The 22,201-nt window shown below is 42.0% G+C and overlaps 1 protein-coding gene across 8 annotated transcripts in view; it reads right to left on the bottom strand.

The window, feature by feature from the left end:
• Nucleotides 1-22,201, bottom strand: part of PLEKHA1 (pleckstrin homology domain containing A1) — a 67,649-nt gene that overhangs the window by 11,429 nt on the left and 34,019 nt on the right. For 6 of the 8 annotated variants that reach the window (XM_029080558.2, XM_029080561.2, XM_029080562.2 and 3 more), the window contains 4 exons: nt 20,501-20,598; nt 9,603-9,734; nt 5,810-5,953; nt 4,533-4,601 (listed from right to left, as the gene is read on the bottom strand). In XM_029080558.2, coding sequence (XP_028936391.1) covers nt 4,533-4,601; nt 5,810-5,953; nt 9,603-9,734; nt 20,501-20,598 — 443 coding nt within the window. The remainder of the gene's footprint in view (nt 1-4,532; nt 4,602-5,809; nt 5,954-9,602; nt 9,735-20,500; nt 20,599-22,201) is intronic. The other 2 variants (XM_039914285.1, XM_029080560.2) reach the window with 1 other exon arrangement.

The raw sequence follows: 22,201 nt of genomic DNA, 5'->3' as shown, positions 1-22,201 counted from the left end.
TTCAAATTGTAATTTTGCTGTTAGTCATTCAGAATAACATGAGTAACATCCTTAAAAGGTCAGAACTAGAATACCCACTGTTTGTGGACCTAGATGAAGATACATTTTCTGGAATATTTGGGAGAGCTAACATGTAATATTCACAGCTCTAACATTTAATGAATTTGTAATCTATAAAATGTGCAAGTATCACAAAAAAAACCCCTCAGGAGGTAAACCTAGAACCTTTAATGCCTTTTGCTACCTCAGAAAATAAAAACTCACTTCTGGATTAAGGGAAGTGGGGCCTGAGCATTAGTGAAGCCTAATTGAAAAAACTAATGTTTTTATGCAGTTTTATTACCTGGTCTGTGGATCTGTTCCTCTGTGAGTGTACTTTCTGGCATATTTTTCTATCTTCAAATCAATTTATGAGGTACTCATAGATTTACACACTGCTCTTTTCCCCATGGGCTCTGCATATTCCCCTGTCAAGCAGGTGGCTTAACTATGGCTTTATTAACCACTGCAGTCAAAAGCTTCTGAATACAGAACACCACCTGCCAACCCTAGGGAATGTAGCAGGCCATGGTTTCCAAAGCCCTCCTTTTAGTCCAACTGGCTACTGGAGTTCTCGGGAGAAGGCTAGGATATCCAAAGCTATTTAATTAGGGCTTACTATGTGGCAAGCACTGGGGTAAGATATACTATGATCAGGTGGGACACAGTCCCTATCCCACATTGGGATCACAGCCCAAGGAGGAGGGAGAACAAGCATTAAATCCCCATTTTACATATGAGGAAAGCAGAGAAGTTGAGTGACTTGCCCAAAGTCTACCCAGCAGGCAGGTGGCAGAGCCAGGTTTAGAACCCAGGTGCTCTAACTCCCAGGTCCGGGCTCGAAGCCTAGGAGCTTGCAGGATCCTTAAAGCCCTCTGGGTTTTCCCTACCAGGAATGGGGACCTCTGTCAAGAAAACCCCAATCCTCCACCTGCTTAGGCCACTACTCCCACATAATGGGTCTCACACAGGCACTTTGAAATGGCAAGGGGATCATTTGGGTTCCAAACAACCGCCCTCCCTCACAAGATTAAGTTGTTGGAAGCTCAGAGAAGTCTTAGCTCCTTCCCCACAACCAGGACCCACCCAAATACTGACATGAAAGTCAAAATTTTCTGGATTTTTTTCACAAAAAACTAAACTCTCAAATAAATAAGGTATCAAAGATAAGAGAGCTCCAATCCAAAATTCCTTCCTCTTTCCTTTACCCCATTTTCTTCGGGAACTCCGCATTCTGTCCCCCATGATCCTTTCTACTTTTCTGCAAGCATTCTGGTGCTTATGTTCCTCTGGTCCAATCGCCTTAGGATCTCTTGGGGAATTCCAGGCTGACTTTTTCTTTTCTTTTTACAGTATTGGTTAAGCACTTACTATGTGCCAGGCACTGTATTAAATGCTGGGGTAGTTACAAACTAATCAGGTTGGATACAATCCACTGTCCCACATGGGGTTGGTTCATATTCTTAATCCCCATTGTACAGATGAAGTAACTGAGGCACAGAGAAGTTAAGTGACTTGTCCAAGTTCACAGAGAAGACAAGTGGTGGAGCTGGGATTAGAACCCAGGTCCTGACTCTTAGGCCTGTGCTCTTTCCACTAGGCCACATTGCTTCCCAATTGATATACTCTGTACTTGTTCTGTTGACAAATCATTATGTTAAAAAAAAAAAGACCATTTTCAAAGTGGTGACATATCTTCACTCCAGTAAAGCTGCCTTTTCTTAAACCTTGAATAACATATTTCCAGTTTGGAAAATGGACAACATATTTCCAGTTTGGAACGTGGGCCAGGGAGCTCAAAGGACATGGGTTCTAATCCCAGCTCCGCCACTGGTTTGCTCTGTAACCTTGAGCAGGTCACTTCACTTCTCTGGCCTTCAGTTATCTCATCTGTAAAATGGGGATTAGGATTGTTAGCCCCAAGTGGAACATGGACTGTGTCCAACATGATTACCTGTATCTATCCCAGTGTTTAGTATAGTGCTGGGAATATGGTAACCAATTAACACAAAATAAAATAAAAATGAATGAATGAATTTAAGAACTGGACAAGGTTCAGAGTGACTTAGATTTATGCCAATGGGAAAAATGGTATTTCAAAACAGGATGAAATTGAATAGGAACAAATGCAACATAGAACAATGGGGGGGGGGGGAACCCCAAAAACCCTCATAAATGGGATGGGGAAAGAATTACTAAACAAAAGTCCAGCAGAAAAAGATCTGGAATTCACCAGTCGATCAAAAATTAGATGAGTCAGCAATGAGATAACATAATATGATCTTACGATACATCAACAAGAATGATGGGCAAGAGTTGGGAAGCAATCCTTCAACTAAATCCAGTTGAAGGTTTATATGAAGGTTTATAATATAGGTTTAAATAAACTAATATTTATCTTCAAGTACACGAAGGGGCTTTATGCACCATTACAGTTACCCATTCCTACTGACAACAAAACTAGAAGAAATGTATTTGAATTAAAGCAAGAGAGATTCAACTGGATATCTGGAAGGAAAATTTGGAGAAAAATCTGAAATGGGTTATCTGAAAAGGTGACAATTCTTCTCAACAATAATTTGTTATTCACTTACAATGTGCAAACTATAATAAGCCCTTGGGTAGATGCAGATAATCAGGTTGGATACAGTCCCTGTCCCACATAAGGCTAATAGTCTAAATTAGAAGGAGATTATGGAACCCCTATTTTACAGATGTGGAAACAAACACAGAGAAGGTAAATAACTTGCCCAAGGACACACAACAGGTAAGTGGTGGATCCAGGGTCAGAAACCAGGTCCTCTGACTCTCGGGCCCATGTCCTTTCTATTAGGCCACACTGCATGGACATTATCCTTAAGAAAATACTAAACAATCTTTGGTACTGGATGGTTTAGTTGACTAGCATATCTCACAATACAGTGGGGTTATGTTCTTGGAGAATGAATTTGTATCATGAAAGGTTGTTGGTGGAGGTGTAGTTTCCACTGGAATTACAAATTAGGATCTGATCCAGAACCTCAGGAAAAATCATAAGAAATTCTTTTGTGTGCTATATACTGAAATAATAAACAGAGCTAGCCTACTGTTTAATTCGTCTAAGAGTAATTCAAAGCATACCACAATAATAGTAACTGAAAGAGTAGGTATAGGGTGGTTTTGAATCTGCAGAAGACCACAGAACTAGAAGCTAGTTCTGGTGACTGTTAGTGGCTTTTCAACTTTATCGTAGAATTTGTCCCTTTTAGTCTGAGCACTCTTCTTCTCTTCATGAAGTACCTTGTATCTTCCCCAGGGCTTAGTACAATGCTTAAACTCCATATGGTGTTAACATGGTAGTACAGAGGGCGATTTCTAAATTCAGTGGCCTCCCCAGAGCAACCCCTTCTTTGTTTATTGGTTTAGAGGTCTCTTCTACACTTTGAAACACTGCTCCAGACTCAGGCAAAGCTTCCTCCACGATTTATTAATGGCTGTTTAATTTCAGGACAGGTGTGGAAGAGGCAGGGGAGGGATTTACTTGCTGGTGGTACTCAGCTGAAACATCAGGACTGTCTACATCAAATAACACCAGTTGTATCTCTGGGAGTGCCTGAAACCTGGGTATGGCTTCAAACAATACTAGCTCTAGCTGTGGATTCAGTGGACTGGGGCACGGCTGTGACCCAAATAGAGTTGTTCACCGAATATTCTTCCCAGACTACACCGGAAGCTCCTTGGGGGCAGGTACGGCTCATACAACTCTATTCTCCTAAATACTTAGTACAGTGCTCTGCGATACCTACCACTGATTGACTGTATTTATTGAGTGCTTACTGGGTACAGAGCACTGTTCTAAGCACTTGGGAGAGGCGTCTCCTGGCCACAATGAGCTGACAGACCAGAGGGTCACTTCTAATACGATTTAAGGCTTGTACAATCTACCAGCTGCAAAAGAGCTCTGCCTGCCATCCTACTGATGACACTTACCTCTCTTACAGTGCTCTTACTTGAAAACTGTACCTTCTATTTTTAGGTGCACTCGTTCTGGGCTCCAAGGGGCCTTTGGGACAAGGGGAAATTGGGCGAGAGGCTTAAAGTTTGGGATAATATTCAATTTACCTACAGTGACGTATGCTGATCACACATATTTCAGTCTTACTGTATCGGGAAGCAGCATGGCTCAGTGAAAAGAGCTTGGGCTTCGGAGTCAGAGGTCATGGGTTCGACTCCCGGCTCTGCCACTTGTCAGCTGTGTGACTGTGGGCAAGTCACTTAACTTCTCTGTGCCTCAGTTACCTCATCTGTAAAATGGGGATTAACTGTGAGCCTCACGTGGGACAACCTGATGACCCTGTATCTCCCCCAGCATTTAGAACAGTGCTCTGCACATAGTAAGCGCTTAACAAATACCAACATTATTACTATAGTCCATCTTCAGGAAAATTCACCACAATGCAATTTATCAAGAGGAAAAATACAGTTTAAGACAAATGTATGTCTATAAAGCATACCAGTTCAGATTTGAAGTAGCCTATTGTATTTTCATCTAATTGAAAATATCTTCTCTTCCAGTTCTTCATCTATCAGAGAGAAAAACAGAAATGTCAATATTGAACTCTTTCATTCCTAATCTAACAAATAGAAATCAGAAATGCAGAATATCGGAAAAAAAATCTTATCTTTCAACAGATAACTAAACATGTTGAGTCAGGGGAATACATCTGATAACTAGAAGCAAGGGCAATAATATCCCTTCTCCACAAGCCCGGCATCTCAACGATCTTTTCAATATTTTGTCAAGATTGGCTTCATGCTAATCCAGAAATGTATACCAATAAATTTTAGGCATCTCTAATATTACATACATTTTAGAATGATTTTTTTTAACAACCAATTTAGAACAAGAATGCTGGAAAATCTAGTAATGGGCTGCCAGAATATTTAGAAATATTATGTATATCATATGGGTTATGAACAATCTAAGATGAGTGAAAGTGCTGAGGAGTAGTGAAGAATAGAGCTAGCTAGCATTTCCTATTAGGATGCTACAATATAAATATGACTGAGGAACTTAACTGTCAAACTTATTATTGTTATATTGTAATATCTTAGTGCTTAGTAGAGTGCTTTGCACACAGTAAGTGCTCAATAAATACAAGTGACTGACTGATTGAGTCACCTTAATAATGCAGAACACAGTATGAAAACATTGAGTTTACTCAGAAAATCACATGACATTTGTGAGTAGCAGGGGCTGGGAGTCGGGAGACCTAGATTCGAATCCCAGCTCCTCCACTGGCCTGTTATGTGACCCTGGGCAAATTCACTCAACTCCTCAGTTGCCTGTTTCCTCATCTGCAAAATGGGGATTCAATACTTGTCTGCCTCCCCCTTAGACTGTTAACCCCATCTGGTCAGGGACTATGTCTGACCTATCTTATATTTACCCCAGTGCTTGGGAGTCAGAGGATCTGGGTATTAATCACGGTTCCACCACCTGACTGCTGTGTGATCTTGGACAAACCACTTAACTTCTCTGTACCTCAGTTCCTCATCAGTAAAATGGGGATTTAGGACTGTGAGCCCCACAGGTTGGACTGTGTACAACCTGATTAACTTATGCCTACCTCCAGCATTTAGTACGGGGCCTGGCACATAGTAAGTGCTAACAAATACCATTAAAATACAAAACTAAACACATAGTAAGCACATACATCCTCTTATTATAATTATCCTTAATTGCAAAAAGATTGATTGGAATAGGAAATGCTTATTTTACAATACTTACCACTGCTCCTTGTTTAACGCAGTATCCAGCTTTGATAACTGCATTATCTGGGGGAGGTTTAGGAGTGAAGTACGGAAGATGACTTTGTGACCGTTTCAAATTGTTTCTGTCCATCCCATCTGCACACTCATTTAAATCTTCTTTCTAAAATTAAGCAAAGAGCAGATTCTTCATGTGTCTTCCTGTATCTTCGCCAAACAATCCCTTAACTCTTCCTGTTTCAGACATCGTCTGAATCAAACTAATAATAATAATTATAATAATAATTGTTGCCTTTGTTAAGTGCTTACTGTGTGCCAGGCATTGAACTAAGCACTGGGGTGGAGACGAGCAAATCGAGTTGGACACAGTCCCTGTGCCATGTGGGGCTCGCAGTTTCAATCCCCATTTTACAGATGAGGTTATGAGGCCCAGAGAAGTAAAGTGACTTGCCGAAGGTCACACAGCAGACAAGTAGCGGAGTGGGTTTGGAACCCATGACCTTCTGACTCTCACGCCTTTCTTTACCCATTACAACTAGGTGCTTCTCTAAGAGATTCTAATTGAAACTACATTACTACATCAATTTAACTCAAAGAAAAGTGAATCTCTTCAACTGAGAGTGGGTACATGCACATGCCAATATTCCCCCATTTTTTTTGCCATAATTTCCTCTGGCACATGTTTACAGACCATTTTAATTTTCTTAACATTTCCCTTTCAAGTTACACAGTTTTTAATCTTATAGTTTCAGATCTCTTTTCCTCCCAACTTTCCAATAAATAATGACCGGTCTTTGTTCCTTTCCGTTAGACTAACCCTTCCGGGACCTACTCCTTACAGTATCCGTCTCAACCATTTCCACAAACAGAATTCCATTTACTGAAATCCTTCCCTTGATACCTTAAGACCATCTTCAGGCTTTATAAGGTGCCCTCCCAAGTCCTAAAAGTTTCTAAGGGCTCTTGAACTTGTGATTCTTCCCTCTCCCCGCAAACCTTTTGTCTATCAAAGCCTGGGAATTAAGAATGGGCTTTGATAAAGCACAATGGCAGGGCAAAGGCACAGTCAGGAAAAGTGAGGGGCAGTTGTGGGGTGGGGGAGGGCTCAGGAGTGTAGCTATCTCTTGCAGTCCCTTCTGATTTTAAACTGCACAAGATTCATTCGTTCATTTCATTCAGTCGTATTTATCGCACGCTTATTGTGGGGAGAGCACTGTATTCAGTGCTTGGAAAGTACAATTCAGCAAATGAAGAAAGGCAATCCCTGCCCACAATGGGCTCACATTCTTGAGGCGGGGCACTGGAAGGTAGCAGATGAGAAGAGATGCTGTGCTGGAAGCTTTATCCCACCACGCAGGTGGACTAGTTATTGCACTTGTTCAAGATAATAATAATAATGATCTTGGCATTGTTAAGCACTTACATGTGCAAAGCATTGTTCTAAGCGCTGGGGTAGATACAAGATAATCAGGGTGTCCCAAGGAGGGCTCACAGGCTTCATCCCCATTTGACAGCTAAGGGAACTGAAACCCAGAGAAATTAAGTGACTTGGCCAAAGTCACACAGCTGACAAGTGATTAGACGGTAAGCCCGTCACTGGGCAGGTATTGTCTCTATCTGTGGCCGAATTGTATATTCCAAGCACTTAGTACAATGCTCTGCACATAGTAAGCGCTCGATAAATACTATTGAATGAACTGAATGAAAGTGGCAGAAGCGGAATTAGAACCCACAACCTCTGACTCCCAAGCCCAGGCTCTTTCCACTAAGCCAGGCTGCCTCTTCAAGATACAGAGTGTGTCTGCAAAGGACCAGATAAATGATTTATAAAATGGAGCTCAGAAATGCCCAGAAAAATCCAGAGAAATGGGAATCCTGCTGTGACCCAATTTGAGTAACAAGGGCTGAGTTCTTAAGCCCTTACTTAAGTAATTTGCATATATTTTCAGGGCCAGTCTTCTGGTCAGTCTCATGACAGTGTTCTAAACTGATGTTCAAAGTTTCAAAGTCTTTGGACGGAGCTCAAGTTTGAATCAATTCTTTAAAGTTATCGCTGAAGTGCCACTATTCTTAATAAGAGCCAGATGGCAATTTAAATGGCCACTGGAAACACAGAGGAGGTTTTTAGGCTTTAAATAGAACAGCCAGAAAGACCACTGAAGGAGAACACTTCTCTTAGACTGAGGTTTCATCTTTGTTACATGGACAACTTATAAGTGGATTGTACTAATAATTGTGGGACTTGTTAAGCACTTAATATACGTCAAGCCCTGTTCTAAGCACTGGGGCAGTAACAAGATGATGAGATTGGACACAATCCCTGTATCTGATGGGGTTCACAGTCTAAGAGGAAGGGGAACAGGTACTGACAGATTTTACAGATGGGGACATTGAGGCACAGAAAAATTTAAGTGGCTGGACCATGGGCACACAGCAGGCAAGTGGGACAGCCTGCATTAGAACCCAGGTTCTCTGCCATCGAAGACTGGGTTCTTTCCACTAGGCCGTGGTTCTTCTCTGTCTTCAAGGCTCAAAACTCCTCACAATTGGCTTCAAGGCTCTCCACCATTGTTATTGTTCTCTTTACCTATTTCCCACCTCGCTCTCTTGGTTCCTCCCAAACCAACCTTCTAGCTGTACCTTGCTCTCGCCTCACCCACCTCCATTACCTTGCTCCTGCTATACCCCTAGCTTGGAATTCTCTCAACCTCCCACCTCAGAGAGAACACAGTTCTCTACATATTCAAAGCCCTCCTTGAGTCCCACTTTCTACATCAAGTTTTTCCCAATTCATTTCTCAGCCACGTCATCCCTTCAGCAAACTCTAGCACTTGTGTAAATATTTATATTTTCCCTAGCATTCATTGTTCATAGGACCACTCTATTTATTTTGACCAAGTTGTAAATATTTTTATGCTTATCTCCTCCAGAGAGTAGGCTCCTTGTGGCCAGGGAATGTGTCACTTCGTTAATCTATTGCCTTTTTAAATGCCTACTAGAGAGCACCTCGCCAAATGAGCACTTAATCATTACTACTACCGAACACAATGTAGACATAGATATTTCCAACTCATATTTTAAAGTCTGAGACAGCACAAAGTGCTAGAAATTCAATCTAGCTACTGCTTTAATTATAAAATCACACTAGATAGCTGCCTCTGGAAAAGTTCTATAATCCTGGACTGTCTGGTTCCAGACACGGGAGGAGGGATGTAGGTTAAGAATTTTCTCTGCTATTCTCCCCGTCTTGCAAACAAAGCCTGAGAGATCCAGCGCAGAATGTAATTATGAGCTATTCTTCCTCCGTTTACTACATCGTTGGGAAGTTTGGAACATGTTAACTCATGACTGGCAAGGCCAAAACATGTCTTTTTATAACACTTTATGACACACGCATCGTCCAACAACAAACAGGGGTTTATGTTTTTTAATGCAAAACTTGAACAGCTTGATCTGATTATGTGTTTTTTAAAGTAAGAACACCTTGAAAATAATTTTGCAAACATGCTGTTCAAAATTCAGTGAGCAGCTGGCTCTTAGTATTACCTTCATTTTACAGAGAGAAACTGAAAAATAAAACAAAAAAACGACTTGCCTAAAAATAAAAGTTAAGCGATCTACAGCACAAAAGGCAAAGTACCTGTGTCAGTCTTTGCTGAGCAGGCAACCATAAAACTAATCAAAAGAGCATACTCCCAAAAGACTTTAATTGTGCAGCAAATGAAGTTGAAGATCAACTGGTTAACGACGTGGATACATTGCAAGGTGAAATCCAAAATTTAAGTCAGAGATAGTTATTTTTAAGTTACTACCTGAGTAGGCGTAATGATAGGTACTCCACCCACAATTTCAGTTCGATATGATACTTGCTTCTTTCCACCCGGATTTTCAACTTGGCGATTTACGTTATCTGAATGAGTTTGAGGATCTGGTTGCTTTGGTACCTGAAAAGTTAGGGTAACAGGATTACTCTGTGGGTCTTCATTTAGAGGTCACACCTCTAAATCCCGAAATCCCGAAATATGTAGGTAGCTAGGTTACTTGTCCAGGTTTGATACCTAGATTTCACTATCAAGTATGTAGTGATTCATCCACATTTATAAACCAAAACTTTTGGAGGGGAAAATTAAAAAATAAATTTGAAATACCATGCAACAAAAATGGTCACCCGGGATTTCATCAACGAGAACTTCTAAAAATGAGAGTTTCTGAGATCACCGATATATGAAGGGTGGCTCGGTGGAAAGAGCACGGGCTTGGAAGTGAGTTCTAATCCCGCTCCGCCACTTAGCAGCTGTGTGACTTTGGGCAGGTCACTTGACTTCTCTGTGCCACAGTGACCTCAATCAATAAAATGGGGATTAAGTCTGTAGGCCCCACGTGGGACAACCTGGTTACGTTGTATCTACCCCAGCGCTTAAGACAGCGTTTGGCGGACAGTAGCACTTAAATACCATTATCATTATTACTATTATGAACAATCTTTGCTGATAACTGCCTCTGCCCACCTGGAGACATGTGTAATCATCGGAATAAGTGTAAATCTTTCCCCAGAGGTAGGCATGGGGTGGAGAAGAATCAAAACCTACAAATTCTAGTGGCGTTGCCTTAGGAAATAGACAGTAGTAATAATAGTATGTATTAAGGGTTTGCTGTGGGTAGAACAATTTATTAGGCCCTGGGAGACAATACACAGGTGGTAATTAGACACGGTCCCTGTTCCTCAGGGAATTCACAAGGACAGGGGAGGCAAACCACATGTTCTCCAGAGGCAGCATCCCCACCAAACAGCTAAATCCTAATTCTGCTTAAATTAACCAGTTTCTGTAATCAACCAACTTCTAGACTGTGAGCCCGTTGTAGGCAGGGATTGTCTCTCTTTATTGCTGCATGGTACTTTCCAAGCACTTAGTATAGTGCTCTACATGCAGTAAGCACTTAATAAATATGATTGGATGAATGAATCAATGTCTTTTGCACTTACGGTATGCAGAGCACTGTGCTAAATGCTTGGGAGAGTACCATGAGTAAACAGACCTGTTTCCTGCCCTCAAGAAGCTTGCAGGAGGGAGAAGCAAACAAGTATAAATAATAATTGTCTATTTTATATTATTTATTATAATAATTATGGTATTTTTTAAGCCTTACTATGTGCCAGGCACTGTACTAAACTCTGGGGTGAATACAAGTCAGTCAGGTTGGGCACAGTCCCTGTCCCACATGGGGCTCTCAGTCTCAATCCCCATTTGACAGATGAGGTAACTGAGGTCCCAGAGAAGTGAGATGACTTGTCCCAGGTCACACAGCAGGCAAGTGGAGGGGCTGATATTAGAACCCATAACCTTCTGACCCTCAGGCCCATGCTCTATCCACTACGCATGTACATAAATGTCATGGGGATGCAGGGTAGAGTGAATAAGTCAGCCCTCAATGGGTATGGACTCAAGTGACTAGGTGGTGCAATAGAAAAGCATATGCCTAATGAATAGAGCATGGGCCTGGGAGTCAGAGGGATCTGGGTTCTAATCCCAACTCCGCCACTTGTCTGCTGTGTGACTTTGGGCAATTTACTTAACTTCTCTGTATTTCAGTTTCCTTATCTGTAAAAGCTGATTAAGAACGTGAGCCCCAAGTGGGACAGGGACCATGTCCAACCTGATTACTTTATATCTACCCTAGCACTCAGTACAGTGCCTGGCACATAGTAAGCGCTTAATACCATGAAAAGTGTTGGGGGGGGAAATGGGGTGGGAAGCTGGGAGATTAGTTAGGGAAGGCTTTCTGGAGGAGAGAGCATCTGAAATTTTAAAACGATAAGGGCAACTGCTCCTCTCAATAAGAGAAGTCTCTGGGTGCATGAAAGAAGGGCTCTGCTGGCTCACCTGGCTCCCATCTCCCACCCTTCTTAGCCTAGTTGTCGTGTCTGGAAGCTAGAGTGTGGGGACTGAGGCTTCGGGAAGGGAAGCGGCGTGGCTCAGTGGAAATAGCCCGGGCTTGGGAGTCAGAGGTCACGGGTTCGAATCCCGACTCTGCCACTTGTCAGCTGTGTGACTGTGGGCAAGTCACTTCACTTCTCTGTGCCTCAGTTCCCTCATCTGTAAAATGGGGATGAAGACTGTGAGCCTCACGTGGGATAACCTGATTACCCTGCATCTACCCCAGTGCTTAGAACAGTGCTCTGCACATAGCGCTTAACAAATACCAACATTATCATTATTATTATTCGAGGTCATGGAAGAGCCCCGCTGGGTGGCTTAGAGCCTGATTTCACGGCTCCAATCTGTCTCTGGCTGAATGATGAGTTTATGGGAATGGGACAGGAGGGCCTTATATGCTCCCACATAAGGAGAGAGCTGAGAGAGGAAATACTGAGCAGCAATCTGTATTTCACCTATTCCCACTGGGAATGGAGAGCAGTTAGGGGTTCAGACCACTACAGATGAAGGACAATTGATCAAGGGTATTTGTTAAGCAATAACTGTGGGCAGAGCTTTGTAATAATAATAATAATGATAATAATTAAGGTATTTATTAAGCACTTACTACGGGGCAAGCACTGTTCTAAGCACTGGGGTAGATACAAGGTAATCAGGATGTCCCACGTGGGGCTCACATTCTTAATCTCCAATTTACCGATGAGGTAACTGAAGTACAGAGAGGTTAAGGTTACACAGCAGACAAGTGGCAGAGCTGGAATTAGAACCCATATCCTCTGACTCCCAAGATCAGGCTCTCGCCCCTATGCCAGGCTGCTTCTCTACTTCTCTGTACTAAGTGTACATTCCAAGTGCTTATGTACATTCCAAGCGCTTAGTACAGGGCTCTGCACATAGTAAGCACTCAATAAATACTACTGAATGAATAAGTGTTTGGGTAAATACAATAGTAGAGTAGATACATATGATCCCTGCCCTCAAGGAGCATATAAACATCAATAGATGGTCTGAGCGCCACTGACCATTATAAAATGCAGAGAAAAGGTAAGAAAAATAATGGGAATTTGCATCAGCGGGCCAAGTGAAGAATCCCAATTGAAAGGGAGACTTCTCTCAAAACAAATATTAGCTCTCATGCTCATATTAAATGAAATCAGGGTGAGCCTAAATGAAAATCACAAAGCAGACTCAATTCAGACTAAGCAGCAGATCTAAAATACCTCAGCTTTTCTTCTAATTCCTTGTTTGGTTTTCACAGAACTCTTTGGGAATATGGGATTGTGAAGGAAGTGTGGGTGTACTGTATAGCCTAGGACACAAGAGGAGGTGGTGGCAATGATTAGGAAGAAGGGCAGATGGGAGTTGGGACTATGGTTTTGTTGCAGAAGATTGATTTTTGAACTCTTTGAAGATCTGAATACCTGAATACTGACTACTTTAGGATTTTTTATTGTGTTTGTTAAGCACTTATTACTTGTCACACACTAATCTAAGCACTGGAGTAAGTACAAGTTAGGACACAGTCCCTGTCCCTCATGGGGCTCAAGGTCCAAGTAGGAAGGAGAATAGGTATCCTAATTTTTACTGTTGAGGAAACTGAGGCACAGAAAAGTTAAGTGACTTTAGCAAGGTGACACAGCAAGCAATTGGCAGAGCCAGTATTTGAACCCAGGTCATTCTGACTCCCAGGCCCATGGTCTCTCCTCCACTTGGCTTCTCCAGGAAGCTTACACTCTTAGCCCCTCCTCCTACCATGTAAAGATGAGGAAAATGAGGCATAGAGAAGTTAAGTAACTTGTCCAAGGTCACACAGCCAACAAGTGGCAAAGCCGGGATTAGAACCCAGGTCTTTCTGACTCCCAGGCCCGTGTTCTATTCACTCAGTATGCTGTTCCTCTAAATACTCAGTGATAACCCCCAAGAGGCATTCAATGACTAATCCCCCACCTTCCTAATCATAATATCCCATTATCCACCTTAGCATTCATATATTCATTCATATTCATTTCTGTTCTATTTATTTCACCATCTACTTTTTTTAAAAAAAAACTATCCCTTGTAACTGTGATCTTCCTAAATTGGGGTTTCCAGCTAGGGACCCTGGCAGTTGGATGTTTGGGTCCTGGTTTTGCCCTAGGGATGGGGACCTGGCTTGGCATGTCTGACATCACCTCCTTTTTGTCTGCTGGCCAGACAAGATAAACTTCTACGCCTTCCCGCGTACATCTCCCCCCGGCTCCCTACCGCCGGTGGGGGCATATCCCCATTAACAGGAAAGCAGAAAGTTTTCATCTGTAAAACAGAGATTAAGACTGTGAGTCCCACGAGGAACAACCTGATCATCTTGTATCTACCCCAGTGCTCAGAACAGTGCTTGGCACATAGTAAGCACTTAAATACCGTCATCAGAAAGGGTTAGCAGCCAAAGGACACATAGGTGAACAAGCATCATGGCCTACTGGATAGAGCACAGGGAGGCCTGAGAGTCAGAAGGACCTGGGTTCTAATCTGGCTCTGTCACTTGTCTGCCGTGTGACCTTCGGCAAGTCACTTCACTTCTTCTGGGCCTCAGTTACCTCATCGGTAAAATGGGGATTACGATTGTGAACACCATGAGGGACACGGACTGTGTCCAAACTGTTAAGTTTGTAGCTACCCGAGCACTTAGAACAGTGATTGGCACACAGTGAGCATTTAACAAATACCATTAAAAAAAAAGTGGTCCCTAGAGGGATTCCCATGGCTGGGGGACTTCAGAAAAGGGGAGGCTTCTCCCCAGTGGCCCTAGGGAGAAACGTCCTCTCCGGCCATCTGACACCGCACGCTGACCCCAGGCACTGCCTCCAAAATAGGAAGCTGGAGGGAACTGCAAATCAGCATCCCGCCGGGACTGAGCATGTGCTCAGGACACTACCAGGTCAGGCTAATGGCGATGTGGAGGGCAGCTGGCTGGACCTGGGAGAATGGGCATTAGGGCAAAAGCAGCCAGCAGCAGAACCCCTCATTTGACAAGAAGCAGATACTCAGAAGGGTCAAAAAGCAACCAGTAAACACCTCCCTCCCCAGCTCAATCAACAAGCCAGAGGCCCGAGACCAGGCTTCCTATAAACCACAGACCAGAAGACAGAAACCAGAAGCTCTCCATAGGGTGATAAAGCTAATGGTGGAAAGAGGGGCAAGTTTTAAATTCAAGGGAATCAAACAGTCCTCTTTAGCATGTTGAGTCAAGACCTGGCACCCTGCCCTCCCAGGATGGGAGTGGGAAAGAAATAAGTGCTCAAACCTGCTTCTGAACCCTTAATCTCACCTGTTCTAACCTGAACTGGTCACGTTATCACTGAGAACTCACTGGCTTCACCCTTACCTACTGCAAAGTTGGCAGTAAGTGTGTCCACTTGCTAGGTTCATTAATTCTGGGGGCAGGAACGGGGTCTTTTCCTTCTATTGTACGCTTCCAAATAACTCTCACTGTGTGCACCTTGGGCAAAAACTCCAATGCCTTTAGACATCTCAATACAAAAATGTGTTTAATTCAAGTACCATACTGGCATGTAGATGTTTGAGAATACCTATGCAAATCTGAGCTCTACATAGTAAAAATTATTTGACAGTTTTCTTACAAATTCTGATGGCAAGCCATAAGTAGCAACTCCAAAACAAACTACACTTCATCACTGTAGACATTAAAATATTGTTGACTGATACTGAACTTTTACTCAAGGACAAATGGTCTCAAATATCTTCACAAGCTGAAGTCTTTATAAAGTATTTCAATGTCACATTTCCACTGCATTACTGAAATGGTTTAATCATTTTTTCCCCACATTTTACAGGAGCAGTGACAACTGTGATATGTGTTAAATAATTACTTTATGCTAAGCACTGTATTTACTGTTGGGGGAGGTACCAGGCAATCAGATCAGATACAGTCCCTGCCCCTCATGAGGCTCACAGTCCAGGAGGAGGAGGGGAGCAGGTATTTACACATAAGATCGGTGATTAGGCTGAGGTCACATAGCAGGCAGATGAGGAGATGGAATTAGAAGCTAGGCTTCCTAACTCCCAGGCTTATGGTCTTTCCACTAGGCCATGCTACATCATGACAAACCATCTTAAGAGTGTAAGTACACTATAGTGCTGACTGGATGACTATTCCAGCTCCTATGTTTATTATTATTATTAATAAATATAATGATGGCATTTGTTAAGTGCTTACTATGTGCAAAGCACTGTTCTAAGCACTGTAGTAGTCCAAGGTAATCAGGGTGTCCCACGTAGGACTCACAGGCTTCGACCTCTGACTCCCAAGCCTGGGCTCTTTCCACTGAGCCATGCTGCTTCTCTATTTATTGCCCATATATCTACTGATCTGTACAATATTTACCACCTTAAAAGGACAACCTTTCTATCTCCTGCCTGCAAATTGTTCATTCATTCATTCATCCAATTGTATTTATCGAGCACTTACTGTGTGCAGACCAGGTACTAAGAGCTTGGGAAATACAGTTCAGCAACATTAATGTCTGCCTCCTCCCCTAGACTGTAAACTCCTTGAGGGCAGGGATCAGGTCTAGCAACTCTATTATACTCTCCCAAGTGCTTGGAACAGAGCTCTCAATACAGCAGGTGTCCAAAATGATTGACTGATCTTGCATACCACCGCATGAACTCTGAGTCTCAGTAATAAAGGCTTTTATTAAGCAACTACTAGGCACTTGGGAAGATACAAGGAATTTATAATCTGATTAAGAAATATTTGCTTTGAGAGACTGAAGTGGTCACTTCAACTAGCTCCCATGCTGGGGAAGGAAAAGAGAAACCCAGGAGATTCACTCCTAAGAGCCCCTCCATACGGGAAGCTTAATGAAAGCTTTATTTGACATTATTTACAACTGAGCCAATCAGAAGAAAGGCTTGGGAAGGGCCTGGAGGGGACCAGGAAGTTGGGAATGAAGACCCCCAGCCACTTCGAGGGGAGAGGGTAGGAGCCATGTTCCTGGGAGAGCAGGACACAGGACAGAGGAAGGGACTGGAAGTGATCTGGATGGAGAAAGGGATATCCTGAAGGTTCGGTGGTCCAGGACTTCAGAGGGACAATGCGGGAGAAATGAACAGAGGAACCTGAACCCCAGGATGCCTAAAGGAAAGTGCAAAGGGTCCTGCGGAAAGAGTGGGAAAAGATGACTTGAAGGGAATTCTGTTTGTTACCTGATTAAGAACAATACTTGCAAGAATACTATCAAATGTCACTGAGAAGCAGAGTGGCCTCGTACAAAGAGCACAGGCTAATAATAATGGTATTTGTTAAGCGCTTCCTATGTGCCACGCACTGTAGTATGTGTTGGACCCTCAGCTCTGCCACTTGTTTGCTGTGTGACCTTGGGCAAGTAACTTCATTTCTCTGGGCCTCAAGTTCCCTCAACTATAAAATGGGGATTAAACACATGTTCTCCCTCCTTTTTAGACTGTGAACCCCACGTCTGAAATGTCGTAATCCAATTTCTGTGAAGAATGTTTCTCTTTTGAATACATTTTGAATACACAGAGAAGCAACATGGCTTAGTGGGAAGAGCAAGGGCTTGGGAATCAGACGTCATGGGTTCTAATCCCACCTTGCCACTTATCTAGGTGACTTTTGGTAAATCACTTAACCTCTCTGTGCTTCAGTTACCTCATCTGTAAAATGGGGATGAAGACTGTGAGACCCACGTGGGACGAAGTGATTACCTTGTATCTTCCCCAGCACTTAGTACAGTGCTTGGCACATAGTAAGTGCTTAACAAACATCATCATTATTGCCATTACTATTGTTACATAGGATACTAATAAGTTAGAGATGCTCAACTGTTCACCACTATTATTTAATATGTCAATTTGCAAAAATCAAATACAGACATGCAACAGGATACATGCATGTAACACTCCTTGAAAATGTGGCTGTATTATGAAAAACTGCATCAGGCCAGGGGACTGGGCGGTACATTTTCCCAAAAGTTAGAAATTGGGATCTATTTCAGAACCTCTGGAAAAGGAATACAAAATGCTTTCATGTGCTGCATCGTATGTTAAGCATCACTCACTACACACTATTATTTAATCTTTGATAAAGTAGTTCAAAGCAAAACATCGTAACATTAACTAAATGAATAGTTGTAATATGATTCTGAGTCTTTGTAGGAAGCTGCAGTTCTAGGTTGACTACGGCAGTGGTTTTTCAAAATTACTGAAGAATTTGGGCCACTTAGTTTGAACAGCAGCATTCATCTTGCCGTCAACAAGCACAAAGTAAAAACTAAATGAATTGCTGTACCACACTAACACCTTTTGAAAACCTCTCCACATCTTTGAACACCCCTCTTCATTGGTGATTTTCTTCAGTCAATTTGCTTTCTTGAAAACCGATGCACGATTTACCCGCAAATTTTAGCACATAGTAGAGAGATCATAACTTTTTTTTATGGTACTTGTTACATGCTTACTATGCTTCAGGCACCGTACTAAATACTGGGGTAGAAAATCAGGTTGGACACCGTATCTGTCCCACTTAGGGCTCACTGTCTGAGTTGGAGGGAAGAGGATTTAATCCCTATTTTATAGATGAGCTAGCTGAGGTCCAGAGAAGTGACTTGCCCAAGCCAAGTGGTTCCCCCCGCCACTCCGAGACTACAAGATCCTTGTGAGCAAGGAATGTGTGTATGCATCTGTTTATTGTTACACTGTACTCTTCCAAGTGCTTAGTACAGTGCTCTGCACACAGTAAGCACTAATAAATATGACTGACTGACTGACAAGATTAGAACCCAGGTCCTCTGACTCCCAGGCCCAGGCTCTTTCCACTTACACTGCTTCTTCATTCATTCATTTATTCAATTGTATTTATTGAGCGCTTACTGTGTGCAAAACACTGAACTATTACTATCTACTGTAGTAGAGAAGCAGCGTGGTTCAGTGGAAAGAGCCCGGGCTTTGGAGTCAGAGGTCATGGGTTCGAATCCTGACTCTGCCCCTTGTCAGCTGTGTGACTGTGGGCAAGTCACTTCACTTCTCTGTGCCTCAGTTCCCTCATCTGTAAAATGGGGATGAAGACTGTGAGCCTCACGTGGGACAACCTCATTCCCCTGTATCTACCCCAGAGCTTAGAACAGTGCTCTGCACGTAGTAAGCGCTTAACAAATACCAACATTATTATTATTAGTGTTACTGCATCTGTTTCAGTATCCTGCAGTGCCGCACTGGATTGCTGAAGTTTGACAATTTTTTTCATTAAACACTCCTCCGAGATGCAATTCCCGCACTGACGTCTGCATCAACCAACTTCGGGATGAAGCCGAGGCTCCTCCCACCATCCCCTGCCCAAATTCAATGACTTCTCTGGTCATCTGCTCAAGGGGATCTCTTCTACACCTTGAAAATGTGATGACCTGTGGGTGGAGTTTCCTCCAAGATCTTCTCATGATTCATTATTGATTGCTTAAAAACAGCTCCCCTGCCAGGTGTGAAGAAGTGTGGGGAATTTACTTCCCTGTAGTGATCGACCAAAATTTCAGGATGATCAGGTTTTTGGGGCGGATGAGGCATCAAATCAGGTAGGTTTTGTCTCTGGGATGGTTATGTAATGGGCTGCTTTTAACCCAGGAGAGAATATCACACGATGCCTGATCTCTCCACCGGATGTACGTGTCGGAGTAACCAAAGGTGAGGTAGACAGTGCTAGATGTAAACCTGGGTCACAAGTATTGTGGGGAATCCCGAAACCATGGGAGAAGTATCAGACAATCATGACTGTGTCCCCAGTCTGTATATTTTGTGGGGTTGCTAAAACCTGGGATAGGCTTGTATTATGGAACTGCAATGGAAAATTTAGATTACTGTAAAAATAAGACACCATACTAGTTTACCTTTTTTTATATAACAGTGAGATAGAATGCATAACGGAAGTGGAATAAAATATATTTTTTCCCAGCATGTACTACAAATTGCCTAATTAAAACTGATCAAACACAGATCCTGGGAAAAGTTATTTTCCTGAAGTAACCCAAAATAGGGACAAATTATTTTGAGTTAAAATGTGAATTGTAAATATAGCCAGTTCTCCTCCGATGTGGGAATTACATTCTTGAAGAAACTCCATTTACAGGAGAAATCATATTATAGTACTCTCATTTTGAATGACGTTGCAGATATATGCCCAACTGCTTCATCCAACAACCGATGTTGGAAAAACTTTCCCTAATTACTCAACAGCGCTCTATCCAAAATGTGCAATGAAAATATGCTTTAAGAGAACTGGCTACATCTGAATCAGGTTCAGTTTGAGTCTCGCAAGAATATACACTTTTGATTCAGCCCATGAAATTGCTTTTCTAAAGGTGCACAAAGATAAACACCCTAAAATAGCTTCTACTTCATGTAGAGATCAGATGTAACGTGTGGGTGTTTTCTGCTTGTGGTAACAAGCTGTTCTGGAGCAACATACATAAAAAAAGCAATCTAACCTCTGAGAACAGATTTCACTAACTTAACTCCTTGGACTTTGGATTTTAGCTCAATATATTTTGAAGAAAGGATTGAATGCTGTTATTTTTGGATATACAATGGATTTGGGTTCTAAAATATAGTTTACCTTCCAATCATTTTTAAGGAACGCACGAAGAAAGGTACACAGCAAGGATTTTAAAGACAAGTAGAAAATGTCCCAATGCACTCAGAATTTTAGAAAATAAAAGATAAAGCATTACAAAACAAAGTAAATTTCTTATAAGTAGATTTCTTACTGTTATTTTTGTAGCTTTGTTCAAAACATTTACCCATTCTACTAGGTCTTGCTGATCATTTGCTTGTAGGAAATATTTCCTCATCCCTGCATTCATAACTGTGAAGACAATAAAGGAAAATTTACCACCGCTAAACCCGCATTCTCATGGGAGCAAAAGGAAGAACCTGAACAGTGTTGACACATACCTGTTTGAAGCAAACTGTACAGAATGGAACACCAGAATCCTAGTGGCCAGTTACACAAATCAAGGTGACTTCCCCCATAAAAAACAATTTACCCAACAGCAAGGTAGTTTCTTGCTTTCTTGAACTGGTCTTAAAAATGAAGTTGGTCAGAAAGAAGAACTAAGCATATCTAAAGTGAAACAATAATAATAATGGTATTTTTTATGCACTTACTATGTACCAAGCACTGTTCTAAGCGCCGGGGCAGATACAAGATAATCAGGTTGGACACAGTCCCTGTCCCACATGAGGCTCACACCTCATGACAAATGGCCAAGCCGGGATTAGGACCCACTGATTCCCAAGCCCATGTTCTTGCCATTAGGCCATGCTGCTTCTCTGTTACAAAAGGCTACAGAACAATTGGTCAAAGATAACCAACGTTTATAACAATGATTACTGTGCTACACTGATTAAACAGTAGTGGGGATAGTGAATATAACTGCATACTGAGTGCAATAAACTGTATTAAGCACTAGGGAAAATACAATAGTACTTGCTGAAGAAACTCCCCCTGGCCACAAGGAATTTACACTATAAGGGGGCGAAAGACATAAAAATATCTAACAATATTCTCACTACTCTACGTAGGCTTCTACATGTTTCCCTTTGTTTTAATTCTCTATGTGAATGAGAGGTTCAATTATAAATCAAGGACTAGATTACAGTCACTCGGTCATACTGTACTCTTCGAAGTGTTCAGTACAGTGCTCCCTACGATTGACTGATGTTACAGAATTCTTTGTGTAACTGCAGGAGGATAAATATACTACACATTTTTACTAACACTGCTAAGAAACACCCTGGTAAATCAGAGAAATGAAGTTGAAATTTCCCCCATTTCTGCCCAGAATATGGGTTTTCCCTGCACATTTTAGCCAGAACACACTTAGGGAATTAACAGCTGTCTTCCAAGATGCACCTGTTGGGATATAAGACGTCAAGCAATCGGCAGTAACTGCTTGTGTGCACGTGCAGAGAGACAGACACCGCAAGTATCACAAGGGTTTTCCACGAATGTATCCTCCAAATTTCAGGAGAATTGAGTGTGATCAAATTTCGGTTAGTGCCAAATGAAGAGAAACTGATTAACTCTGTTAAATGAACCATTCAAACCTATTAACCGAGGAGAAAAAAGTTTGAGAAAACTGAAAAAAATGTTAATGTTAGTCATTATCTGTGAGTTATTTATTTAATATTGAAATAGTGAATGCTTCATTAGTCAAATCCCAGTAACAAAATGAACACACGTTTTTTGGAGAAGATACTTGGGTTTAAGAGTCATTTTTAAAAAGCAAATACATGAAATACGCTACGTCTTATTTACTTGGAACTTAATCTCCTGGTAACCAGGAGACAGTCAAAGGACAAAGACGGCCTGGGAAGAAAAACATGGAGAAGAAGAGAGACAGCCCAGAAAGAGGATGCAAATCTGATCGATATTTGAGAGACAGACTTTCCAAATTAGGTCATAT

This window comes from Ornithorhynchus anatinus, chromosome 16 (assembly GCF_004115215.2).
Source record: "Ornithorhynchus anatinus isolate Pmale09 chromosome 16, mOrnAna1.pri.v4, whole genome shotgun sequence".
Lineage (NCBI taxonomy): Eukaryota > Metazoa > Chordata > Mammalia > Monotremata > Ornithorhynchidae > Ornithorhynchus > Ornithorhynchus anatinus.
Note: the sequence above shows the minus strand (reverse complement) of the source record. Positions and strands in the feature narration are given on the sequence as shown.